The 24,876-nt window shown below is 41.7% G+C and overlaps 1 protein-coding gene across 2 annotated transcripts; it reads left to right on the top strand.

The window, feature by feature from the left end:
- The first annotated feature begins 3,462 nt into the window (after nt 1–3,462).
- leap2 (liver-expressed antimicrobial peptide 2) lies at nt 3,463–15,108 on the top strand. 2 transcript variants are annotated; one of them, XM_063061368.1, is made up of 3 exons: nt 3,501–3,574; nt 9,636–9,790; nt 14,479–15,108. In XM_063061368.1, exons 1-3 carry the CDS (start codon nt 3,506–3,508, stop codon nt 14,513–14,515), a joined length of 261 nt encoding a protein of 86 aa, XP_062917438.1. In that variant the 5' UTR covers nt 3,501–3,505; the 3' UTR covers nt 14,516–15,108. The 2 variants fall into 2 exon arrangements, 1 of the variants encoding a protein (XP_062917438.1); XR_010019590.1 differs by lacking the exon at nt 9,636–9,790 and having other exon boundaries at nt 3,463–3,574.
- The last annotated feature ends 9,768 nt before the right edge of the window (nt 15,109–24,876 follow it).

Here is a 24,876-nt window from a genome sequence, read left to right as displayed (position 1 = left end):
TTCAAGCAACACACATCAAAGTTGCTGGTGATCGCAGCAGGTCAGGCCTGCTGTGATCACCAGCAACGTTGATGTGTGCTATTTAAAAACTGTTCGCTCTAAACACAGTGTATTGTCCAACACCCACACAACGTGAACGCAACTGTTGCTGGTTAGAATCTGTTCGGCAAGTCTCCTGCCCTGATTAAACGGCGGAGCGACCCAAATAAACGAAGGGAATCCTGGCTATTTTCTGGGTTTGTTTTTGTTCTTTAAGCGTTGTCCAAAAAAAAGCGGCTGCCCCAATTAACCAGAATTCATTATACTTGTGTATGTACAAATTCACTATACAATTAGTTTACAGTGTTAAGCTGTTTATACTGTTAAGCCTCATGGAAAATGGAAGGCAAGATAGTCGAGGAAATGTCTCCCGATTTCAGCCTGGGGAGAGGCGAAGAATATTTAACATACTAAAACCAGTTAGAAAGCTAGCGATCAAGGGAACCCTGATGCAGCTGTTAATGTTAACCGAAGAGTAACTCAATACCTCCACCATGTGGTTAAAATGACACAATACAAGGCAGAAGGTCATGAATTGCTCTCAAGAAGTTGCCATTTCAAATAAACTCTGAACTGATGTTTACAAAAAGCTTATTTTAACTTAGAATGACGTACAAATTTTTCATGAACATTCTACAAAATGATTTTTATAAAAGTAGAGAGACTACCGTTGCTAGAATATGGAGCAAAAAAGCATTCTGCTGGAGGATTTAGTGGGTTGAGCAGCATATTTTTGGGAGGGTGTGGACATGGAACGGAATTGTCAATGTTCCAGGTCATCATCAGGATAGGTCTACCCAAATTCATATGGAACAAACTCTGAATGCCCTTCATTATGCAATTTGTAAAACAGAACCATTCATTAACTTGTCATAAGAAAGTTTGGCTTTCATTTCTACGATGGCACAGGTGATCATGAATCCATCTGCTTTTGAACAACTGTATGAGGGTCAGCCCTCCCCCCCCATTCCTCTCCAATCACCAAAGCAGCACAAAGCAGCCTTATTGAGATGAAGGATAGGACCTGGGTATAAACCCCTTCTTGATCACCGTGATGTTGAGCTCCCATTCTTAGCCATGTTACTGATTGTTCCCCTACTCTAAATAAGGGGTGATTAACTTATGGGCTACTCAGAGTCAAAGCCAAGCAACCAGCTCTGGACTGACTTACCAGATACCAATCCATTATCCCAATATAAACTTTAGAAGTCACACGTTTGTTGTTTGGGCACGAACAAAATATGTCAAGAAACTGGAGTACAAAATTTCTGTGAACTTGGCAATCAGTGACTCCATGAACATATTATTCTGGCTTAAATCGGGATTTTCACATGAATCACAATTGCCCCGTATGCTTTACAAGCTCCTTTAGTTTTTGTACTTTCAGCATCTATTTATGTTGGAAGAGGAATTTATGGGAGGCTGCACTCAAAATGCAACTTCACATCCAGACAAAATTTAGTAGATTTCAGCTGCTATTTCACCTTGGCTGAATGCCCTCATCCTGGTGTTTGATAGATTGTTGTGCAGATTCAAGACAGCTCATTAGACAGAGGATGGGGTACAAAAGAAAATCACTGCAATCTGTCCTATTCTGTGGAAGTCATGTCTAATCAAAAAGACAAGTCAGTCTATTTCAGATTCTGTCATTATTTATGAAATGTCTTCCCTGACTTTCTCTTAAGTTTGGACACACCAAAAAAAAAGGCTAAAAGAGAGAACAAAGGAAATATCTTTACACAATTTGGAGATTGGAAGTTGTGGAAATAATTTACAGGTTTACTAAATAAAGTAAAATCTATGTTAACATTTCAGAATTTGGTTCAGTAAATATGGGACGACTGAAGGGAAAAGTGTGGGTAAATAAGTTGGAACTATTTGCTTTCGTGGAAAGTAACCATTGGCACAAGTTATCCACTGAAAGGTCTCTTCCATGTTATTATTTCTATGAATTTCTAGACAGAGTAGTGCTCTAAAAATGCACAGCTACTCACACATGAAGGGACTATAGTGATGGTAAACTGATGGAAAGGCACCAATGCTAAATGAAAGGAGAATAAAACAGAGAAAACTTAGTACCCTTGGTCACTTGGGTGAAAATACGCATGTAGAATAAATCATACAGACCACAAAGTTCCTGCTTTGAACCATTCTCTATGCTGAATTTGCCTTGTCTTTTGGATATTAGCCAAGGTCAGAAATGGATATAACTCAGGTTACAAAAAGTCAAAGAAAAAGTTGGCCCTGCTAATGAAATCAGGCTGGCCACGTTTTGGATTATATGGAAAATTACTATCTGGCTTGCTGATTTCAAGGAACACGTTTAACATGGCAAAATATCCCAAAGGTGCATTCACATTTTCAAACAAATTGGAATAAATCTCTCAATGAAATCAAGACTGATTGCCAAAAGCTTTGCAAATAAAGGTGGTTTTAAGCAGCATTTTAATTAATGAAGGCAAATAGAAGAGGTTTACGGCATTAACACCTGAGGGTATGTTATTATAGGTATGAAAAATGGACTGCGCACTAGGAGTGCCAATAGCACGAGGTGTTTATGGCTGTGGGCAGTTACAGAGATAGGCATACAAAGAGTTCCATTTTTATGTTCTGCATTTTCAGTAACACTCAGAATTATGAGAAATGTGAATTCATCACTGTTTTAATCATAGTTGGTGACTAATATATATAAAAGGGGCATGTAACCTTTATTGTAAACTTGCATAGAGGATAGCATTTTCATTATGTTTTACATGTGTTACACCTTTTTTGGTTAAGTTGCAAATAAAATTATTATTAATTCAGAGAATAGTGAAAAATACAAAGGGTCAGTTTTTAATATGCCTGCATTGTGAGGCAAAGAGCTGGCTGGCCCTTAAGCGAGGGAAGAGGAATGTAGAGGGGTTCTTCAGCTCTTACTCTACCAGGACAGGGAAATCCATGCACCCTTCTCAGACAAGGACAGGATGTTGTCTTCTGGTATGGAGATATGTGTTGCCGACCATTGTGAAATAGCTACATATTAGCACACCGAGCAACACTTTAAGGATGTAGCAGAGCGGGGAGTTTAGATGAGCCATTAATTATTTTGGGAAGAACTTTACATATTCATTTGAGATTCATGCATTACTCCATAGGCATATGGAAGAATCCCAAACACTCTGAGATTTCAGACAGAAACTATGTGCATATATGGCCATCATTCTGAGTCAGTTAATAAAACCAATAAAGTTTTCACAGGAGTCCACTTTTTTTTCTCTCTCTTGTTTGATGAATGGCTCAGGAGAAGTTCAATACAAAATCTTTAAAGTTGCCAAATACTTGGCAAATAATCTGTTGGAAGTCCACCCTGTAGATAAAAGATAGAACAGATTGTGTCCTTGAGCACTCCAGATATAAAACTCGGCTTGATCTCAGAGCTCACAAATCTCAGCAGACTGAAGCAGTTGTTGGACGATTTTGGAAGATGGAAACTAGGGGTTGGAAGACAGGACTATTCATTGCATTTGTTACTTTATTGTTGATTTGTCCTATGGTAAGTGAAATTAAAATTGATCTTATGTGTAGCAAACAAAAAACTGGTATTATACAAATATCTCTAGCTGTATTTTCCTTTCTGCTTTATGACTGGGCAAATACGTCATACCACGGCAAAAAGACTAGAGAGCTTCCTGGACTGTTGTGAGGTCAGCAATCTATGCTTTAGGACTGTTGCAACACGTTTCAGTGTTCTGGGCTGAGACGGTAAAAAATCAGCAGAAATTCCTGTCTTATAATACCTACAGGATATTGTTGCATGCTGATGTCTGACTAGAGTAGGAGAGAACATCCCTAAAGTATTCCATGGTTAATGACTTACTGACAGCATCTCAGCATACAAGAGACTGGTGAGTATTCAGAAATTACATTAAATGGTGGCCTGTGCACATTGCACAGAAAATGCCACTGTAGTCAACAGTAAAAGGAGTGATTTAAATTTACATAGCGCCTTCCCTGTCCCTTTCAGCATTTCCAAATCATTTTACAGTCAAAGTAACCACTTTTCCAATGCAGAAAACATGATGTCCATTTTAAACACAGCAGGATCTCATAGGCAACAATAAGACGATGACCTGTATTTAGGAATCAAATAATAAAACAATCTGATTTTAGGAATCTTTGCCATTAGTCAGGGCATTGGGAAAAATACCAGGATATTGTTAAAAATGGAACACCTGGATAAAGGGTGGGAGCCTCAGTTTATACATCCAGAAGATGGTACGGCTAATCCATCAGTCTTGCATTGCTATGTCAGCTAAGATTTTGATTTTGCTCAGATGCTTGGAGTGATACTTAAATCCTCTCAATCTAGAAGAAAATGTACTGCAGGCAGGGCCAAGTTTATATGCATTTAATTCTGCAGTTGAAAATCAGAAGAGATCTGTAACTACTGGCTGTAACATTGCTAAATAGACAATGCTATCTCATACATCAAAATTCCCCCACCTGACTTCAGGAAAGGGAAAATACACACAAAAAAAGTATGCTCCTTAGTTGGCAGGAAGCAAAAAGAACATTTGCACTAAGCTGGGAACTATGACTAAGTTAAAACTGACAATATATGAATGTCAATGCCAATTTGTGCAAAATGCCCCGACGGTGATAACCTTGTGTGCATGAAGCACAATACACTGTATACAGTTAAAATGGTGTTTTATGTTTAAATACATGGAAGGACATTTTAATCTGCTGTGTATTTAATATTTCAGTAATATTTGAGTAATCTTGTATATATTGTTTGATTAAGCATTCTTATTTGTTTAAATAATTCATTATCAGTTATAGGTATGATACGTACGTGGGTTATGACTGCAGAAAAGGATGACAGGAGTTGCTTAGCACTTTTGTTCAAGGGTGTTTATTCAGTGGCTTAAAAAATCAAACAGAAAAAATTAGCTAAGATAGCAAATAGAAAACTGCCAATATTTACAAAATGATATTCTACCAGAAAACACAATAAATAGCTTCATACTGTGTCCAGTGTGAACTCCTGGCAGCCCAATCTCTCTCTCCCCTGCTGAGAGCGATCAGCCTCATTTATTTTGGCACCAGGACATACCATTTGTAACTACCCACAAAGTGAACTTAAGACTACACATGAATCAGAATATGGTGCACTCACACTGTAGTTACAATCATATTACAAAGAAAAGTATCTACCTTAAATACAGTATACAAACATATATACACATTTACACTTGCCCATTACTGAAGTGTACGGCAGGAAAGGCCCTCTTAGGACACATTATTAGAATACGGTATACCAATGGAAAGACATTGAAGTATGAACAATCAGCACAACAATAGCAGAAGGTTAAGGCAACGTTTGTCTGTGTATGTGTAATTGTGCAAGTGTATGAAATGCGTTTATTGAATGCTCTCTGGCACGATGTATAAATGTGTGAATATTATACATCATCACGCTACCATGTAATACATACATGCCTCGTTTACAGTAAACACAAAGTTAGACTCACATTTTGCATTCCCATGTCTTACTTTGAATTAGTTTAATGTTTTGAAGTTACAAAACACAAAAGTGGCAATGAAGTATTTCTAAAACGAACCAGAGACGGCTATTGACCTGTTGAAGATTGTGCAGAGAGGGTCAAGTTTAAAAAAAAAGCAGCACAACATGTGTTCTTTGGAAGGGAAGACACAATCGAGTTTTTTTTTAAAGTTAGGAAATGGAGATAACTGGCTCATGTATACTGAGCTAATTGAACAGTATTTTGAAGCAACTGAAACAGCCAGTTGAGAAATGAGTACCAATTTTGCCAAGTGGATTGGGTTTAAAGGCATACAGTTTGTTTCAGAGCTTGAATGGTCCAACCAAACTAGCAGAAGTTAGCTTTGCTGATATTGCGAAAGCAATGCAGGAACATTTAGAACTAAAGCCACTGTTGATTTGCAGAATGGTTTCATAAGCAGAATGAAAAAGAAGATAAGTCAGTTTCAGCATATGTAGCCGAATTGAAGAGATTATCTGAGCATTGTCAGTTCAGTAATGAGCTCAATGATGCACTGAGCGATTGTTCAGTTTATGGAATCTTACAAGAAAGTATTCAGAAACGGCTCTTAACTGAAGCACAGCTTACATTCAAAAGAGCAGTGGAAAACGCTGTATCAATGGAAACAGCAGACAGATATGCAATTGAGTTGCATTCAGGAATGAAAGTGAGCATGAACAGAATTGCAACATCTAAACAGAAACTAGCCTGGCCAAACTAGCCTGTGTTACTCTTGTGGCAGGGGCTCACATACACCAGACCAATGCAGATTTAAAGGTGAAACTTGCAGAAAATGCAACAAAGTAGGACTCATACAAAGAGCATGTCAGTCACAGAAAAGTAAGTGGTCTGCATGGAAAGAGAAAAAGATAAAATGTCAAGCTGCGATTTCAAAAACCGCACTAATCTGCACACTGCACACTGTTGATGAAAAATGTGATAAAGTTGAGAGAGGCTGGCTAGCCTTGAGATTTCCAATGTGAAAACTAGCAATAGACAAACAATATGCCTAATGCCACAAGTGAAAGGCAAATTAATTAAAATGGAATTGGACACTGGTTCAGCTGTTTCAGTCATTCCATAATATTGAGTTTCAATGGCATTTCAAAGATACTGTTCTGAAGCTTGTAGATATTCAACTAAGAACTTATAGTGGAGAAAAGATAACTCCTGTGGGAATGACACTCGTGACCATGAAATACAACAGCCAACAAGCCACATTGAGCTTTTATGTGGTAAAAGCAGGAGGACCAGAATTGTGGGGTTGTGAGTGGCTGAGACAATTACAATTTGATTGGCGATCTATCCACTGTTTCCATACCACATCCCCTGCAATAAAGTCAACTGAAAGCAAATTAAGAAAGGTACTGGATGATGCCACAACTGTCTCCATGCCGAACGCCATGAACCATTGCCCAACAGAGAACAAAAAGGTGTTGGTGCCAACCTCTGTGCCTCTGGTTGGAAAGTTATTGGACCAAGGATGGACCATGTTGCTCAGAGAAATTGTGAATGTGATGAAAGCAGTGGTCCGACTACAACAATTTTTGTAGGCAACATATCTGAGAAAGCATCTGTTATGTTAATCAGGCAGTTACTTGTGAAATGTGGCTTGGTTTTAAGCTGGAAGAGAATTCAAGGAGCTTCAGGAAAGTTGCAAGCATTCAGCTTTTGTGACTATAAAGAACCAGAATCTACTCTGTGTGTATTAAGAGAATACTCCTTCACAAGATTAAGGTGCATAAACTAGAAGAAGAAAGGTAGATATTGCTATCAGAACCACTTTCTGCAGTCTCAGAGTCAACTCCAACAACCACCATGGAGGAGATCACAGTACCTGAGATTGTTTCACAGCCACAAGTCTCACCTGCCAAGCAGAGGGATCCCCTTGTCAGAAAGATGTTATCCCCCAAGAGTAAGAAATCCTCCACAGCAATTAAATTTTTAGGTCTGAATGGGACAATTTAAAGTTTACTATGCTGTGGATATCAGTATTTAGTAGTTGTAGTATATCATACACTGTGTATATAGTTGAGATGCCTTCTTTACTGAGTTGGAGTTTATAGTTAAGCAGGGAGGAGTGCTGTGTATTTAAAATTATAGCAATATTTGAGTAATCTTGTATATATATATTGTTTGTTTAAGCATTCTTATTCATTTAAATAATTCATTATGGGTTATATATATATAAATATGTGAATTGCATACGTCATCACACTACCATGTGATATGTATGCACCTCGCTTAAGTAAACAGAAAGATATACCTGCATTTTTGACTCCTGTGCCTTCCTCTGAATTAATGTAATGTTTGAAGTTAGAAAACACAACATAATCCACAAGCTCTCATCATCGTCGAGCCTCCATTGGAACTCAATTAAGCACAGACCTGGATAATAGGAGGAATGTTCGGGGGAGAGGGGTGCAGAAATACTGCAAATGAGTAGAAAGTATCCATAGAAAGAGAGAAACAAGAAGTAGGGGCAGAAATGAACACGTATGATAGAAATAATCGCAGGGAGGATGGAATAAATCATGGAAGTAAAGAGGATGGGAGTTAGCCTGTGAGATATTTGAACCCGTGCTGGATAATTGACAGGATTAATAGAATTGAGGAGGGATCCGGCAGGAACAGACAATCAGGCATAGACCACTAGAATCAGTCAATTCAAGGGAATGGACATTGGTGGATTTTCCCCTTTAATTAATACGAAAAAAAGGTCATGACCTTCTGGTTAAAGCTGACTGCAGATTGCAAAGCCTATGTCTACAGGACTTGTTTGTGCAGAACAAATAGTGCTGGAAATACCTTACTCAGCATTTGACACCATTGGTTATGCCCGATGGCCTCTTGTGACCTCTGTTGGCATGTCATAGGCATAGAAGACTTGTGGGGGTGGGGGGGATATCAGTGGTACACTAGTGGCACACTAAATATTGGAATGTGTTTAGTAACTGGATTTTTTATACATTTCCATCACATGATGTACAGAAATATTGAACAAGGCAATAGATTTTCTGGTATAATTGATATTTTGTTGTTTAAAACAGGTTTTACATGTGTTTTAGGATGAAAATGTCAATGATCAAATAATACAGTGGATGGATTAAAATAAATTTATATCAATGGATTGAAGATCTGTTGTGATACCTATTAGAAGATCCCTTAATAAAATATCAATTTATAGTATCAATACTGTGAGAGTTGTCCTGACTCCATTGTACAGAATGGTATCATTCTATTAGGCCTCAGTAATAGTTCTTTTTCTGTTACATAGTTCCTTCTCTTAGAAGATTGCTGAATATTTGTATTGCTCTAACGTACATCTTCTGACTTACTTTTGAGAACATCTCTGATGTCACAAGATTGGAATAAATGTTCTGGAATCATTAAATTAAATAATTTAACCAGGAGCATTTAATAGTTAAAATAACGAAGTATGTTCTTAATGGAGCTTTTCCTTATACCCTCCATAGCATGAATCAGAATGTCCCAGAAATCCTAGATGAAAAAATACCACTGCAACAGTTTATGTGGATTTCCACGTGTAATATCTGATAATTGGGAAAACTGCATATCAGATTAACCCCAATTATCCAAATGTGTGATAAGAATTTAATGCAACTATAGTAAATTAATTTCACAGGCTATTTATGAATCATGGTTGATTGCATTCATAGAGATCTTGGCCACTCTTTTGGGATTTTGTGAAGTGTGGAAGAGAACTGATGGAGCTATTTTTCCTATTCATCATCTTTACGGTTCCAAATTGTGCATCTGTTACAATATTGAGTTTCCAACTGCTCCCAAGTGGGTTGGTGAATATTGCTGCCCCCATCCTCCTTTGTGCTAAAGAGCATCCAAGGTAGTCACGTGAACTACTCTTATGATCTATGGATGTATATTTCTTTAGATGTTTTATTCTAGCCAGACAACATTGAGAATTAATTATCTGTAGGTGTCAATTATAAATTTAATCTATTCATTTGTTTAAAGAGTTCCTTATTTTTCATTTAGTAATTATCTGGTGCTTCTTTTTATTTCAAGTTTGGTTCAATGCCCATCCATAAGGAAGGTTATCAGAGATCCCCATTTCTTAGACGTTTTTCACGGAACACTCCTTTCTGGAGGATTGTCAGTAGCAGTAAACCCATTCAAGCCCTCTGTCAGAGTGACTATGAGTGCAGCACAAAAACTTGCAGGTAAAGTCGGTATATCATAATTATACTGAAAACAAATACTTGTATTCTTGTATATAGTTTCCAGCGTATGGTGTTACTGCAAGGAAACTCTCCTTCGTTTCTAAACAAGTGCGGTATATCACCACAACCTGCAGCTCAGGCTCCAGAATTCAAATTATCTGCAAATTGTGTGCTACCAGTGGAAAGGCTATGAATAAACACCTTTATTTTATATAAAGCTTACATGCAAAGGATTGCTCCTATCCCTTTTCTTTTAAGTTGATTGCTGGAGATATGACATCAAAAAGAAATTTATAATGAATTATTTACATTTTATATTTTAATTAAGCCAATCTTTTCAACCACAATCTTGTACTTCTGACACTCAACTACTGATTACTGTCAATTTACAAACAGTCTTTCTGCTGCATGTTTATAGCAACTAGGATATTTGACTGAAAGTAGATTTTCATATTGGTCTGTGCTGATTTTAACTCTCATCCCAGAGATGTAAATATCTTGAGGAACATTGGGGGTGTGTGGATAGTAAATTTACTGATAGCTTGAAATTCCTGGTAATTTTACTCTGCTCAAAGTAAAGAGCAGATATAATATTGCTTGCATCAATATATTTGCGTGAGTTGAGATCTTTCTGCAGGAATAGCAATAACTGTCTTCCTCTCTCGCTGTACTAATTTTCCCAATTTCCTTCTTTTTAAGTTGCTGACAAAGGCACTGGTCTGGTAACACCAAATGTGTGTGATCATTTGCACAAGCTGCACGGTGGCAGGCTACTTGCTTGTGCTAAATATGACATCTGAGTTGTTGTTCACACAAAGGATGTGCCACCAGCAGTGATGATGATTCCAGTGAGATTGTGAAGAAAATCCCCACATAGATCCCGTGACTCAAAGAATACTGCTGTTAAGCATCATTTCAATAATATCCCAGGTGTGATAGCAACTTGCCCAAGCACAGAATCAGATTAAAGAATTCTCAATCAGGAAGCGATTTTTTTATATCGATTATTTAAACACTGTACATTATACAATCCATATACTGTACTAAATAAGGATTAGATCATACATTTATGAGTTAAATTGCAGCAGCTGAAATAGCAAAATTCTTTTAACAAAAGAATTCCTTATATTTTTGAAATATTCATATAAGGAAATAATGTACACAAAACATACACTGAATCAATTTAATGGCTTCAGCTAGTTTGCTAGGCGGTCTTCTAAATATGGACAAGGGACATCACAAACAATATAAATTCATGTATTCCTGCAATTTCCACCTGGTGGCAGTAAACTGCAAATATCAAAAAGTTGCTGTTAGTTTTATGACGTAGTGGTGACAAATGGAGGTTGTCTTCCCAATATTACCAATGTTGTGGCCATCACTGAATCGTGGCTGAAGGATGGTTGTAGTTAGGAGCTGAATGTCCAAGGTTGCACATTGTAATGGAGGGATAGGAAGGTAGGCTAAGGGGGAGGGCATCAAATAAGTAGAAAGATGTGACATAGGATTGGAAGATGTTGAGTCCTTGTGGGTTGAGTTAAGAAACTGCAAGGGTAAAAGGACATTGATGGCAGTTATATACAGGCTTCCCAACAGTGGCTGGGAGGTGGACCATAGGTTACAACAGGAAATAGAAAAGGTGAGTCCAAAAGCCAATGTTATGACTGTCATGGGAGATTTCAACATTTTTGGAAAATCAGGTTTGTAATGGATATCAAGACAGTGAGTTTGTTGAATGCCTATGAGATGGTTTTTTAGAGCAGTTTGTCATTGAGCCTATTAGGGGGATCAGCTATACTGGATTGGGTGTTGTGTAATGAACTGTTGATGATTTTTGAGCTTAAGGCAAAAGAACCCTTAGGAGACAGTGATCACAATATGATTGAGCTCAACTTGAAATTTGATAAGGAGAAAGCAAAATCTTAGCAATATTTCAGTGAAATAAAGGAAATTACAGTGGTATGAGAGAAGAGTTGACCAAAGTAAATTGGAAGGAGATGCTGGCAGAGACAGCAGCAGAGCAACAATGGTGTGAGTTTCTGGGGAAAATGAGGAAGGTGCAGAATAGATGTATTCTAAGAACGAAAAACACTCAAATGCAAAATAGTACAACTGCGACTCACAAGGGAAGTCAAAGCAACTGTGAAAGCAAATGAGAGGGCATACAACAAAGCAAAAATTAGCAGGAAGATCGAGGACTGGACATGAGGAATTCTGCAGATGCTGGAAATTCAAGCAACATACATTAAATTTGCTGGTGAATGCAGCAGGCCAGGCAGCATCTCTAGGAAGAGGTCCTGACGAAGGGTCTCGGCCCGAAACGTCGACTCTACCTCTTCCTAGAGATGCTGCTTGGCCAGATAGAGGACTGGGAAGCTTTTAAAAACCTACAGAGAGCAAATAAAGAATCATTAGGAGGGAAGAGATGAAATATGAAAGCAAGCTAGCAAACAATATCAAAGTGGATGGTAAAAGCTTTTTCAAAATGTAAAAAATAAAAGAGAGCTGAGAATAGATATAGGACTACTAAAAAATGAGGCCTGAGAAATAATAACTGGGGACTAAATGAGTATTTTGCTTCAGCCTTCACTGTGGAAGGCACTAGCAGTGTGCCAGATGTAGAAGGTGGTGAGGGAAGAGAATTGAGTGCAGTTACTATTACAAGGGAGAAGGTGATCAAAGAGCTGGAAGACCAAATGGTACATAAGTCACCTGGACCAGATGAACTGCACCCTAGGGTTCTGAAGGACATAGCGGTAGAGATTGTGGAGGCATTAGTAATGATCTTTCAAAAATCATTGGACTCTGGCACGGTGCTGGAGGACTGGAAAATTGCAAATGTCACTCCACTCTTTAAGAGAGGAGGAAGGCAGCAGAAAGGAAATTATAAACCGGTTAGCCAGACTTCAGTGGTTGGGAAGATGCTGGAGTCAATTGTTAAGGATGAGGTTATGGAGTACTTGGTTACACAGGACAAGGTAGGACAAAGTCAGCATGGTTTCCTTGAACCCGTTGGAATTCTTTGAGGTGATTGCAAGTAGGATAGATAAAGGGGATGCAGTGGATGTTGTATATTTGGATTTTCAGAAGACCATTGACAAAGTGCCACATATGAGGCTACTTACCAAGTTAAGAGCCCATGGTATTACAGGAAAGTTACTGGCATAGTTAGAGCATTGGCTAATTGGTAGGAGGCAGCAAGGGGGAATAAAATGATCCTTTCTGATTGGCTGCCAGTGACTATTGGTATTTTGCAGGGGTTAGTGTTGGGACCGCTTCTTTTTATGCAGTATATCAATGATTTAGATGATGGAATAGATACCCTAGTAGCCAAGTTTGCAGTTGATATGAAGATTGGTGGAGGGGCAGGTAGTGTTGAGGAAACAGGTAGTCTGAAGAAGAACCTAGACAGATTAGGAGAATAGTCAAGAAAGTGGCAAATGAAATACGATGTTGGAAAATGCATGGTGATGCACTTTGATAGTAGAAATAAATGTCCGGACTATTTTCTAAACTTGGGAATTCTAGTGCAGAACACCTTAAAGGTTAACTTGCAGGATGAGTCTCAATGGTGAAGAAGGCAAATGGAATGTTAGCATTCATTTCAAGAAGTCTAGAATACAAGAACAGGGATGTGATGCTGAGGCTTTGTAAGGCACTGGTGAGGCCTCACCTTGAGTATTGTGTACAGTTTTGGATATTGTGTGCAGGTGCATTGGCATTGGAGAGGGTTCAGAGGAGGTTCACAAGGAAGATTCTGGGAATGAAAGGGTTATCATACGAGGAACATTTGATGGCTCTGGGTCTGTACTCGCTGGAATTTAGAAGGATGAGAGGGGATCTCACTGAAACCTTTCGAATATTGAAAGGCCTAGGAGGAGCAGATGTGGAAAGGATGTTTCCCATGGTAGGGGAGTGTCATACAAGACGGTAAAGCCTCAGGATAGGGGGGCATCCATTTAAAACAGAGATGTGGAAAAATTTCTTCAGCCAGAGGGTGGTGAATTTGTGGAATTTGTTGCCGCAGACAGCTGTGGAGGCCAGGTTGCTGGGTGTATTTAAGGCAGCGCTTGGTAGGTTCTTGATTGGACATGACATCAAAGGTTACGGGAAGAAGGCCAGGGTATGGGGCTGAGGAGGGGAAAAAAGGATCAGCCATGGTTGAATGACGGAGCAGACCTGATGGGCCAAGTGGCCTAATTCTGTCTGATATTCTTATTACCACTATTGAATCTGCCAATGAGCTAAATGATTACACTTTTATTGGTCAAGTACTATGCAATTCTTCAAAATGAAAAGCTTGCTTTTTAATTAACTTTTTCTTCAATGAATCAAAGGAAATACAATGCAGTTTACTACTATTAACTGAATAAAACTTTTGGGATTATTTTGCTGTGTTAACGTAAAGATATTCACTGTCATTTGTGCATGTATAAATCTATTTTGAGTGCTATGGGCTTAAAATTAAATGGAACATGTGCCTGTTCAGTAGGGAACATGCACAGTTGATAAAGATTTAATCACTTCTTAGTAACTGTGGCAAAAAGTAACTTAGATTGCTGTCTTCATTTGAAAGAATGAAGATATTGCAATACAATAAAGAATTGCTAATGATCCACAATGATTGTACTTGACTTATAAGTGGTTCCCACATTCTGATGTATAATTTATGTCTCTCTATTTCATAGGGACAGGCGCTGTACACATTCTAAATTTGTGTCCTGAGGAAACGTGCCCCTGGGATATATTCAGAAAACTGTATCTCGTGCTGGTCAAGAATGAAGCCTATCACTACAAGTCTTATTTACAGTACTGTTCTTTCTTCCCTCACGTTTATATTCTGAAAATATAAACTTTGAGCCAGATCAAACTTGCCAAGACTAACTGCCTACAACCCTCACTGCAGTTTATCCATGCCTGAACTTATAAAGATATAGAAGATCAACTTCGCCCATTTGAGACATTTTAGTCTCGCAATGCTTTCAGCAATATGAGGCTCGCTAATGAAAAAGAGTCATTTAATTTGGATGTCCTGGACCACATCCAGCCCCATAAATGACTAAAGGCTTGGACATCATCTCCAAACCTAGCCTGAAAAGCTGAGAGTTCTGGAAGGAGATAAAGGAAGTTTTTAAGCGTTCTGAGAAATTTGGGAGTTTCTGCATGAGTAAAGTTTAAGTCAATAACATTAAGTTATTTTTTTTTAATTTAGTGTATTGTTATAAAGTTTTTAAACAACTAAGTCAAAGACATTTATTATTTTGGGTTTTGATCATAATATTTGTATGATACTGTTTTAACAAAAGTGCTTATTTCAATACCTGCATGAAACTATAAACAAATATTTCAACTTTATACTTTATTGTCGCCAAACAATTGATACTAGAACGTACAATCATCATAGTGATATTTGATTCTGCGCTTCTTGCTCCCTGGATTACAAATCGATAATAAATATTAAAAATTTAAATTATAAATCATAAATAGAAAATAGAAAAATGGAAAATAAGGTAGTGCAAAAAAACTGAGATGCAGGTCCGGATATTTGGAGGGTACGGTCCAGATCCAGGTCAGGATCCGATCAGCAGTCTTATCACAGTTGGAAAGAAGCTGTTCCCAAATCTGGCCGTACAAGTCTTCAAGCTCCTGAGCCTTCTCCCGGAGGGGAGAGGGACGAAAAGTGTGTTGGCTGGGTGGGTCGTGTCCTTGATTATCCTGGCAGCACTGCTCCGACGGCGTGCAGTGTAAAGTGAGTCCAAGGACGGAAGATTGGTTTGTGTGATGTGCTGCGCCGTGTTCACGATCTTCTGCAGCTTCTTCCGGTCTTGGATAGGACAACTTCCATACCAGGTTCTGATGCACCCTAGAAGAATACCTTCTATGGTGCATCTATAAAAATTAGTGAGGGTTTTAGGGGACAGGCCAAATTTCTTGAGTTTTCTCAGGAAGTAAATGCGCTGGTGGGCCTTCCTGGCAGTGGACTCTGCTCGGTTGGACCAAGTCAGGTCATTTGTGATATTGAGCCCGAGGAACTTAAAGCTTTTGACCTGTTCCACTTGCGCACCACCGATGTAAATTGGATCGTGTGTTCTGCTACTCCTTCTGAAGTCAACAACCAATTCCTTCATCTTGCTGATGTTGGGGGATAGGTTAGTGTCTTCACACCATGCCATCAGGTTCTTAATTTCCTCTCTGTACTGAAACTCATCATTACCCGAGATACGGCCTACAATTGTGGTGTCATCAGCAAACTTATAATACTGAGTTCAATAGAAACTTGGCTACACAATCAAGGGTGTACAGTGAGTACAGCAGGGGGCTGAGTACACAGCCTTGTGGGACACCAGTGCTCAGAGTGATTGTAGAGGAGAGCTTGTCCCCTGTTTTTACAGCCTGGGTCCTGTCCGTGAGGAAGTTGAAGATCCAGCTGCAGATCTGAGTGCTAAGGCCCAGGTTCCGGAGCTTAGGAATCAGTTTATTTGGAATGATGGTACTAAAGGCAGAGCTGTAGTCAATGAAAAGGAGCCATACGTATGCATCTTTATTCTCCAGGTGTTCTAAGGAGGAATGTAGGACCAGAGAGATGGCATCTGCCGTTGACCTGTTGCTCCGGTAGGCGAACTGCAAAGCATTGTGGTTGACCAGTAGGCTGTGGTTGATGTGTGCCATAACCAATTGCTTGAAGCACTTCATAGCAATTGATGTCGGAGCCATAGGTCGATAGTCATTCAGGCATGCGACCTTGGTCTTCTTCGGCACTGGGATTATCGTTGCCTTCTTAAAACATGAGGGGATCTTAGACTGAAGCAAGGAGCAGTTGAAGATGTCAGCAAACACTCCAGCTAGCTCGCTTGCACAGGCCTGGAGAACCCGTCCTGGGACGCCATCTGGGCCCGTCGCCTTCCTTGGATTTATCTTCAGGAAGGCCCTTCTAACATCCTCGGTGACCATAAATCTCGATGCCAACTGTGCTCTTCTGTAAAACCTCTGACTCATGTTTAATATTCTGTTTCCATAAAGAGTGCATTTTAGTTATTTTTAATTCAGTACTTCTTTTTCATCTAACCAGGTTGTCCCAATTTCATTGACTGGAAATTCCTATAAGGGTGTAATTAATAAAACATACGTCATAAAAAGTCAAAGAAAACCAATCAAAACAATTTCTACCACATATTCCAATCCTTGGAGCCATGGACGATCAACAAGGACACTGGTAGATACCATAAGCACAAGAGATTCTGCAGGTGCTGGAAATCTGGAGCAACACACACAAAATGGTGGAGGAACTCAGCAGGTCGGGCAACATCTATGGAAATGAATAAATAATTAATGTTTTGGACCAGCACCCTTCATCAGGATTTAAAAGGCGGGGAGAAGACTCAAGAATAAGAAGGTTGGGGAGGGGAAGCTAGAATGCGATAGGTGAAGCCAGGTGGGTGGGGGAGGGGTTGAAGTAAAAAGCAGGGAGGTAATAGGTGAAAAAGGAGAGGAGAGTGGAACATGGGAGAAAGGGAAGGAAGAGGGGCACCAGGGGGAGGTGATAGGCAGATGAGAAGAGATAGGAGGACAGAGAGGGGAATTCAGGAAGAGGAAAGGGGGAAGAGGGGAAAATTACTGGAATTTAGAGAAATTGATGTTCATGCCTGAAGGTTGGAGGCTACCTAGATGGAATATGAGGTGTTGCTCCTCTAACCTGAGAGTGGCCTCTGTGACAGAAGAGGAGGCCACAGACTGACATGTAAGAATGGGAAAGAGAATAGGAATTGAAATGGTTGGCCACTGGGAAATCCCACTTTTTGTGGATGGCGCGGAGATGCGCAACAAAGCAGTTCCCCAATCTATGTCAGGTCTCACCAATGTAGAGGAGGCCACATCAAGAGCACCAGGTGCAGGAGATGATCCCAACAGATTCACAGGTGAAGTGTTGCCTCACTGGAGGGACTATTTGGTGTCTAAATAGAGATATTGTTGTTCGTCCATTGTTGACGTTGATGAGGACCTTGACACCATTATGATGGTGTCAAGACTAGTGTGTGATTTGGATTTAAGTGAGGGAGAGTTGCGCAGCGTCAGCCTCACTCTCTCTTCCCAATTCCCATCTGGATCCAGTGGCAAGACAGAGTCTAGACGGCTGGAGATGGGACTAGGCGCAGTGGATGACCGGGACGTCTTCAGTGTGTTGTCCTGCTCTACACGTTCCACGACGCTTGCAGAGACCGCCTTCTTGACCGTTGGACCTTCCATAGGTCTCGTCCGCTCAATCTGCCGGAGTCTGTCTTCACATGCTGGGATAGACAACTCCCTATCTCACCGAGGGTTTGAGACCCGTCGGCTACCCTCACCTGGTTTAGCCGGCTTGTTGAAGCCGTTGCCCGGGGTGTGGGAGGAGGTGAATGGGCAGGTGTTGAACTTTGGCCACTAGCAGGGATACATGCTAGGAGGGAAATTACAGAGGAGGGACAAATGGACAAAGGAATCACAGAGAGAGTGATCCCTGCAGAAAGTGGAGAGTGGGGGTGCGGGTTAAAGATCTGTTTGGTGGTAAGGTCCCATTGAAGCTGTGGAGAATGATTGCTGGATTCAGAGGCTCATGGGGTGGTAGTTGAGGACAAGAGGAGCTCTCCCTGTTAAGGTAACTGGAAGATGGAGTGAGTGTGAATGTCTGGAAAATGGAAGAGATGTGGTTGATGACAGCATCAATGGCAGAGGAAGGGAAACCCTGTTTTTTGAAGAAGGAGGACATCGCTGATGTCCTGGAAAGTATGCCTCATCCTGGGAACAGATGTGGCGGAGTGAAGGAACTGAGAAAAAAGGGAATGGCATTTTTATAGGAGACAGAGAGGTAAGAGGTGCAGTTAAGATAACTGTGGGAATTGGTTGGTTGATAAAAGATATTGGTAGACAGTTTGTCTCCAGAGATTGAAACAGAGAGATTGATAAAGGGGAGAGAGGTGTCAGAGATACATGAAGTGAACTTAAGGGCAGGGTGAAAGTTGGCAGCAAAGTTCATGAAATTGACGAGCTCAGCATTGGGGCATGAAGCAGCACCAATGCAGTTTTCAATGTACATTGCACAGAATGAATTGGGGAGCATTACCAGGGAAGGCTTGGAACATGAACTGTTCCACGTAGCCAACGAAAAAGCAGGCATAGCTAGGGACTATCTGGGTACTCTTTGCTACACCTTGAGTTCTGAGAAAGTAAGAGGAGACAAAAGAGAAACTGTGGAGGGCGAGGACCAGTCCTGCCAGATGGAGGAGGGTGGTAGTGGAGGGGAACTGATCGGCCTGTTGTTGAGCGAGAAGCAGAGAGCTTTATGGCCTCCCTGATGGGGGATAGAAGTGTATAGGGACAGGGCATCCATGGGGAATGAGGTGATCACGGCCAGGAAATTGAAAGTTACTGAGGAGATCAAGAGCATGTGGTGGATGTCGGTGGAAAGGGACCGAACCAAGAGGGATAAAATGGAGTCGAGACATGCTGTGACAAGTTCAGTGGAGCAGGAGCAGACAGAAACAATGAGCCAACCTGGACAGTCAGGTTTGTGGATCTTGGGTAGGAGGTGTGGGGAAGGGGAACAACGAGGTCAGAAGCAATGGGTAGGAGATCTCCAGAGTTGATGAGGTTGATTATGATGCGGGAGACAATGGCCTGATGGTCCAGATGGTTCAAAGTGTAAGTAAGAGGAGGTATCTGAGAGTTGCCACCCAACCTCAGCAAGGTAGAGGTCAGTCCGCCAGACTACAGTGGCACCGACCTTGACTGTGGGTTTGATGGTTAGGTTGGGACTGGTGTGGAGAGATTGCAGGGCAGTATGTTCACAGGAGGTCAGGTTCAAGGAAGAGAGACGAGTGCTGAAGTTGAGTCGGCAGTTAGATATGAAAAGATCCAAAGCGGGCAGAAAACCAAAGTGGAGTGCCTGTGGGGAGGTGGAGAGTTGGAGATGGCCTTGTACCCTTTCTCTTCACCTCCCCTTGGTGCCCCCCCTTCCCTTTCTCCCATGGTCCATTCTCCTCTCCTATCAGATTCTTCCTAATTCAACCCTTTACCTTTTCTATCTATCACCTTTCAGCATCCCTCCCCCCCCCACCCCTCTCCCACCCACATGGCTTCACATGGCTTGGGACTCCTTCCCCTCCCATCACCTTCCTAATCCAGCATATTCCCCTTTCCTTTCCAGTCCTGATGTAGGATCCTACAAATGGCGACTGTTTATTCAATTCCATAGACACTGTCTGACTTGCTGAGTTCCTCTAGCATTTTGTGTGTGTGTGTTAACAGGCAGACACTGTTATCCAGAGGGTAATTTACGAGTAATATTTCACACCAGTCCTTAAGGGAAGGTTCTGAGAGAAGCATCTCCCAGGGAATGGAGCCAGCCACCAGAAACATCAGTAAGTGAAAACTTGTTGATTTCACAACTGCTACAGTTTTCATTTAAATTCCTAAAACATTGTTGCACTGTTATTTTTCATCTGGAAAGAACATTTAAAGTATTTTAATAGTTATCTTTGATGGCTGTTTGGCTTTCTTCAATTGGAAGGAACCTTTCATTGTATTAAAATAACTCTACCAAGAATCCCAGCCTCCATACCAGATTTCTGATGGAAATAGTTAATTTGCTCTTGACCCACACTGACGTTGTTAAAAATGTAATAATGATAAAACTCTCAGAGTGTCTGATATTGATACATACCATAGTAAAAGACTGAACATATTTGTTTGGAATAAATGATAATGATTGCACGATGTGATGATTCTGAATATTGCAGTTTAGACATTAGGGCCATCGGGATTTAAAAAGACTTGTCATAAGAATAAACACAAGTACAAGAGACTGTGCAGATGCTGGAAATCCAGAACAACACACACAAGATGCTGGAGGAACTCAGCAGGTATATAATAAACAGTCATGTTTCGGGCCAAGACCTCTCTTTGAGGTGGAAAGGAAGGGAGAAGAAGTTCCTATTTTTGAAGAGTATATAAAGGAAGCTCATCCGCCAGAGAAAGCAGGATCTCCCAGTGGCCACACATTTTAATTCCACATCCCATTCCCATTCTGACATGTCTATCCACGGCCTCCTCTACTGTAAAGATGAAGCCACACTCAGGTTGGAGGAACAACACCTTATATTCTGTCTGGGTAGCCTCCAACCTGATGGCATGAACATCGACTTCTCTAACTTCCGCTAAGGCCCCACCTCCCCCTCGTACCCCATCTGTTACTTATTTTTATGCACACATTCTTTCTCTCACTCTCCTTTTTCTCCCTCTGTCCCTCTGAATATACCTCTTGCCCATCCTCTGGGTCACCCCCCCCTTGTCTTTCTTCCCGGACCTTCTGTCCCATGATCCTCTCGTATCCCCTTTTGCCTATCACCTGTCCAGCTCTCGGCTCTATCCCTCCCCCTCCTGTCTTCTCCTATCATTTTGGATCTCCCCCTCCCCCTCCAACTTTCAAATCCCTTACTCACTCTTCCTTCAGTTAGTCCTGACGAAGGGTCTCGGCCTGAAACGTCGACTGCACCTCTTCCTACAGATGCTGCTTGGCCTGCTGCGTTCACCAGCAACTTTGATGTGTGTCTCTTGAAACGGGCTTCATTCGGCCCTCACCTGTCAGCGCAGGCTTCTTCCTTGTACAAAAGAAAGATGGGAACCTGCAGCCATGCATTGAATATGGGGAATTAACTGCATAACGGCCAAAAGTCGCCAACCCCTTCCACTCAAGAATATAGCATTCGAGGTGCTCCACGGGGCAGGGTATGCACAAAGCTAGACCTACAGAGTGCATACAATTTGGTCCATAGTAGGGAAGGCAATGAGTGGAGACTGCATTCAATACACCAATAGGACACCACGAGTTCCTGGTTATGTCCTTTGGCCTTGCAAACGCTCCAGCCATTTTCCAGGTCTTTATAAATGAAGTGTTCTGGGTTATTCTCCATAAGTACACCTTCGTCTACTTGGATGATATCCTAATCCTCTCAAAGTCCATTGAGGAGCACGTTGCTCACATCAGGGACATTTTAAAGAGGCTTCTAGACCATGGACTTTATGTCAAGTTGGAGAAGTCTGAGTTTCACATGACAACTGTTACATTTTTGGGTTTTATCATCTTCAATGACAATTTCAAGATGGACCCTATCAAGACCAGACAGTCAGAAGCTGGCGACCACCATCCAGTATCAAACAAGTCCAATGATTCTGGGGTTTTCAAACTCAGTGTCAGCTCCGCTGACAGCGCTAACTAAGAAATCTATGGGCCCTTTTGTTTGGACTACTGCAGTGGAGGATGCTTTTACAGAGCATAAACAGAGGTTCTCAACAGCTCTCTCCTTCGTTTCTCCTAACCTGGGCCTTCCCTTCATTGTAGAGGTGGGCTCCTCAGACACTGGAGTGGGTGCCATCTTGTCTCAACGATCGTCTTTGGTCGGTAAACTGCACCCATTGCATTCTTCTCCATGTGGCTTTCACTGGCAGACAGCAACTATGATATCAAGAATCCGGAACTTCTTGACGTTAAGTTAGGCTTGGAGGAATGGTGTCACTGAACTTAGAATTTAAAATTTATTTAAATCCATCCCACAATGTGAGAGAATAAAAATCTTTGTGTTATGACTCCGTTGAAATGTACAGACATGTGAATTTAAAAGTCTAAAGGCTTGCAGAAAGAAGCTGTCCTGTAGCCTGTTGGTCCTGGCTTTAATGCTACGGTGGCTTGTGCCAGACGGAAGCAGCTGAAACAGTTTATGGTTGGAGTGAATGATGTCCCTGATTATCTTCTGGTCCATTTTTTTTGCACCTACTGCTATAAATGTCCTCAATGGAGGGAAGTTCACATCCACAGATGCGCTGGGCTGTCCATACCACTCTCTGCAGTGCCCAGCAAACAAGGCTGGTGCGGTTTCCATACCAGGCAGTGATACAGTATGCTCTCGATCGTGTCTCTGTAGAAGGTCTTGAAGATTTGGGGGTCTTTGCCAAACTTCTTCAGTTGCCTGAGGTGGAAGAGATGCTGTTGTTCTTTTTTTTGCCACAAAGCCGGTATGTGCAGTCCAGGTGAGATCATCGGTGATGTGTATACTGAAGAACTTGAAACCACTCACCCTCTCAACTGCAGATCCATTGATGTTGATCAGGGTGAGCCTGTCTCTGTTCCTCCTGTAATCCACAATCAGCTCCTTTGTTTTTTTGGACATTGAGGGAGAGGTTGTTATCCTGACCCTCTGTGTCAGGGTGTCACCCTCTCCTCTGTAGGCTGTCTCATTACCACTAGAAATAAGGCCGTTCAATGTCATGTCATCTGTGAATTTGATCAGCAGAGTGGAGCTGCGTGTGGCAGCACAGTCATAGGTATAAAGGGAGTAGAGATGGGGACTCAAAACACAACCCTGGGGGGCACCTGTGTTGAGGGTCAGAGGGGCAGAGATGAGGGAGCCCACCTTTACTACCTGTCGGCAATCTGATAGGAAGTCTAGGATCCGGCTGCACAAGGTGAGGTGCAGGACGAGGACTCTGAGCTTCCTGTCAAGTCTGGAGGGAATTAAGGTGCTGAATGCCGAATTGTAGTCTAGGAACAGCATTCTAATGTATGCATCCCTCTTCTCCAGGTGAGTAAGGACGGTGTGTAGTGCTGTGGGTATGGCATCATCAGTAGACCGGTTCCATCGGAAGGCAAATTGCCAAGGACCCTTCTATTGTTTGGACGGATCACAAGAACCTGGCTTATGTTCAGGAGGCCAAGAGGCTGAGATCCAGATAGATCAGGTAGTCTTTGCTCTTTAACCATTTTGAATTCATCCTGATCTAAAAACCTAGAAGATAAATGCCCTGTCCCCTCAGTTTGATGAACCAAAATGAGAGGACTAGCCTACCACTATTTTGCTCCAAGCCAGGGTGGTAGTGCCAATTCACTGGGGAATCGACGCTCTTGTACACACAGCCCAAATGCAAGGGGGGATTCCTAAGAACAATCTTCTGGGTCGGCTGCTCGTCCCAAGTTCCATCCGGTCCCAAGTGCTCCAGTGGGGACATTCGTCAAGAATGACTGCATACCCAGGGATTGCCACAACACTCAAATTTATCAAGAGGAAGTATTGGTAGCCCAGAATAACAAAAGAGGTTCAGCAGTGCATGCAGGCATGCAAGGTGTGTTCCCAGATCAAGGAGCCCTCTCAACGGCTCCTCCACCTGCTACGCGTCTCCATGGACTTTGTCACGGCTCTCCTGCCATCCAAGGGGAAGTCCGTCATCGTGGTAGTTGTCAACTGGTTTTTGAAAGTCTGCAAGTTCATTGCTCTGGAGAAGCTGCCATCTGTGGCCGAGACAGCCAGAATTGTCCTGGACCATGTCTTCAGGATCCACAGATTCCTGGTGGTCATAGTCTCAGATCGTGGTCCACAATTCACATCACATTTCTGGAGGACGTTCTGTAAACTGATGGGGCCAATAGCATTCCTTTCCTCTGGGTTTCACCCCATAGTCCAATGGCCAGACAGAGTGGACCAAATAAGATTTAGAACATACCCTAAGATGCCTGGCCTTGGGAAGACCTGATGAGTGGTGTGACCATTTGACGTGGGTAGAAGTCACTCACAAGACCTTACAGCATTTGACACATGGGATGTCACCATTCCGGTGTCAGTTTGGCTATCCTCCACCTCTCCTTCCTGAACAAGAGACCAAGGTTGGGGTCTCTGCGGCTGATGTTCTCATCCAATGCTGCAAGCAAAAATGCATTAGGTCAAGAGAGATTTACCTGGCCTCCACCCAGAACCCGAGACCAAGACAAACCAAAGGAGAAGATAGGGACCTGCTTTACAGCCTGGGTAACAGGTTCGACTGTCTACTCATGACTTGCCTCTCCAAATGGAATCTAGAGAGTTGGTGTCCAAGTTCATTGGACCCTTCACAATCCTGAGGAGAGTAAACCTGGTAGCTTACATCTTGCAGCCTCCAAGACCCTAAAGATCAATCCCACCTTCCACATCTCTAAATTAAACCCTGTCTGCACCAGCCCCTTGGCCCCACCACCATCCTCCCTGCTGCCACCCAGGCCTTCATGGTGAGAAGACTTTTGGACTCAT

The sequence above is a fragment of the Mobula hypostoma genome, chromosome 10 (assembly GCF_963921235.1).
Source record: "Mobula hypostoma chromosome 10, sMobHyp1.1, whole genome shotgun sequence".
Taxonomy (NCBI): domain Eukaryota; kingdom Metazoa; phylum Chordata; class Chondrichthyes; order Myliobatiformes; family Myliobatidae; genus Mobula; species Mobula hypostoma.
This window is presented reverse-complemented; position numbering and strand designations above follow the sequence as displayed.

Bases quoted from the DNA above. Each gene is read 5' to 3' on its own strand.
- leap2 (XM_063061368.1), top strand. From the start codon at position 3,506: ATGGAAACTAGGGGTTGGAAGACAGGACTATTCATTGCATTTGTTACT. The intron at 3,575-9,635 runs GTAAGTGAAATT...TTTTATTTCAAG, and splicing joins TATTGTTGATTTGTCCTATG to TTTGGTTCAATGCCCATCCA. The intron at 9,791-14,478 runs GTAAAGTCGGTA...TCTATTTCATAG, and splicing joins TGCAGCACAAAAACTTGCAG to GGACAGGCGCTGTACACATT.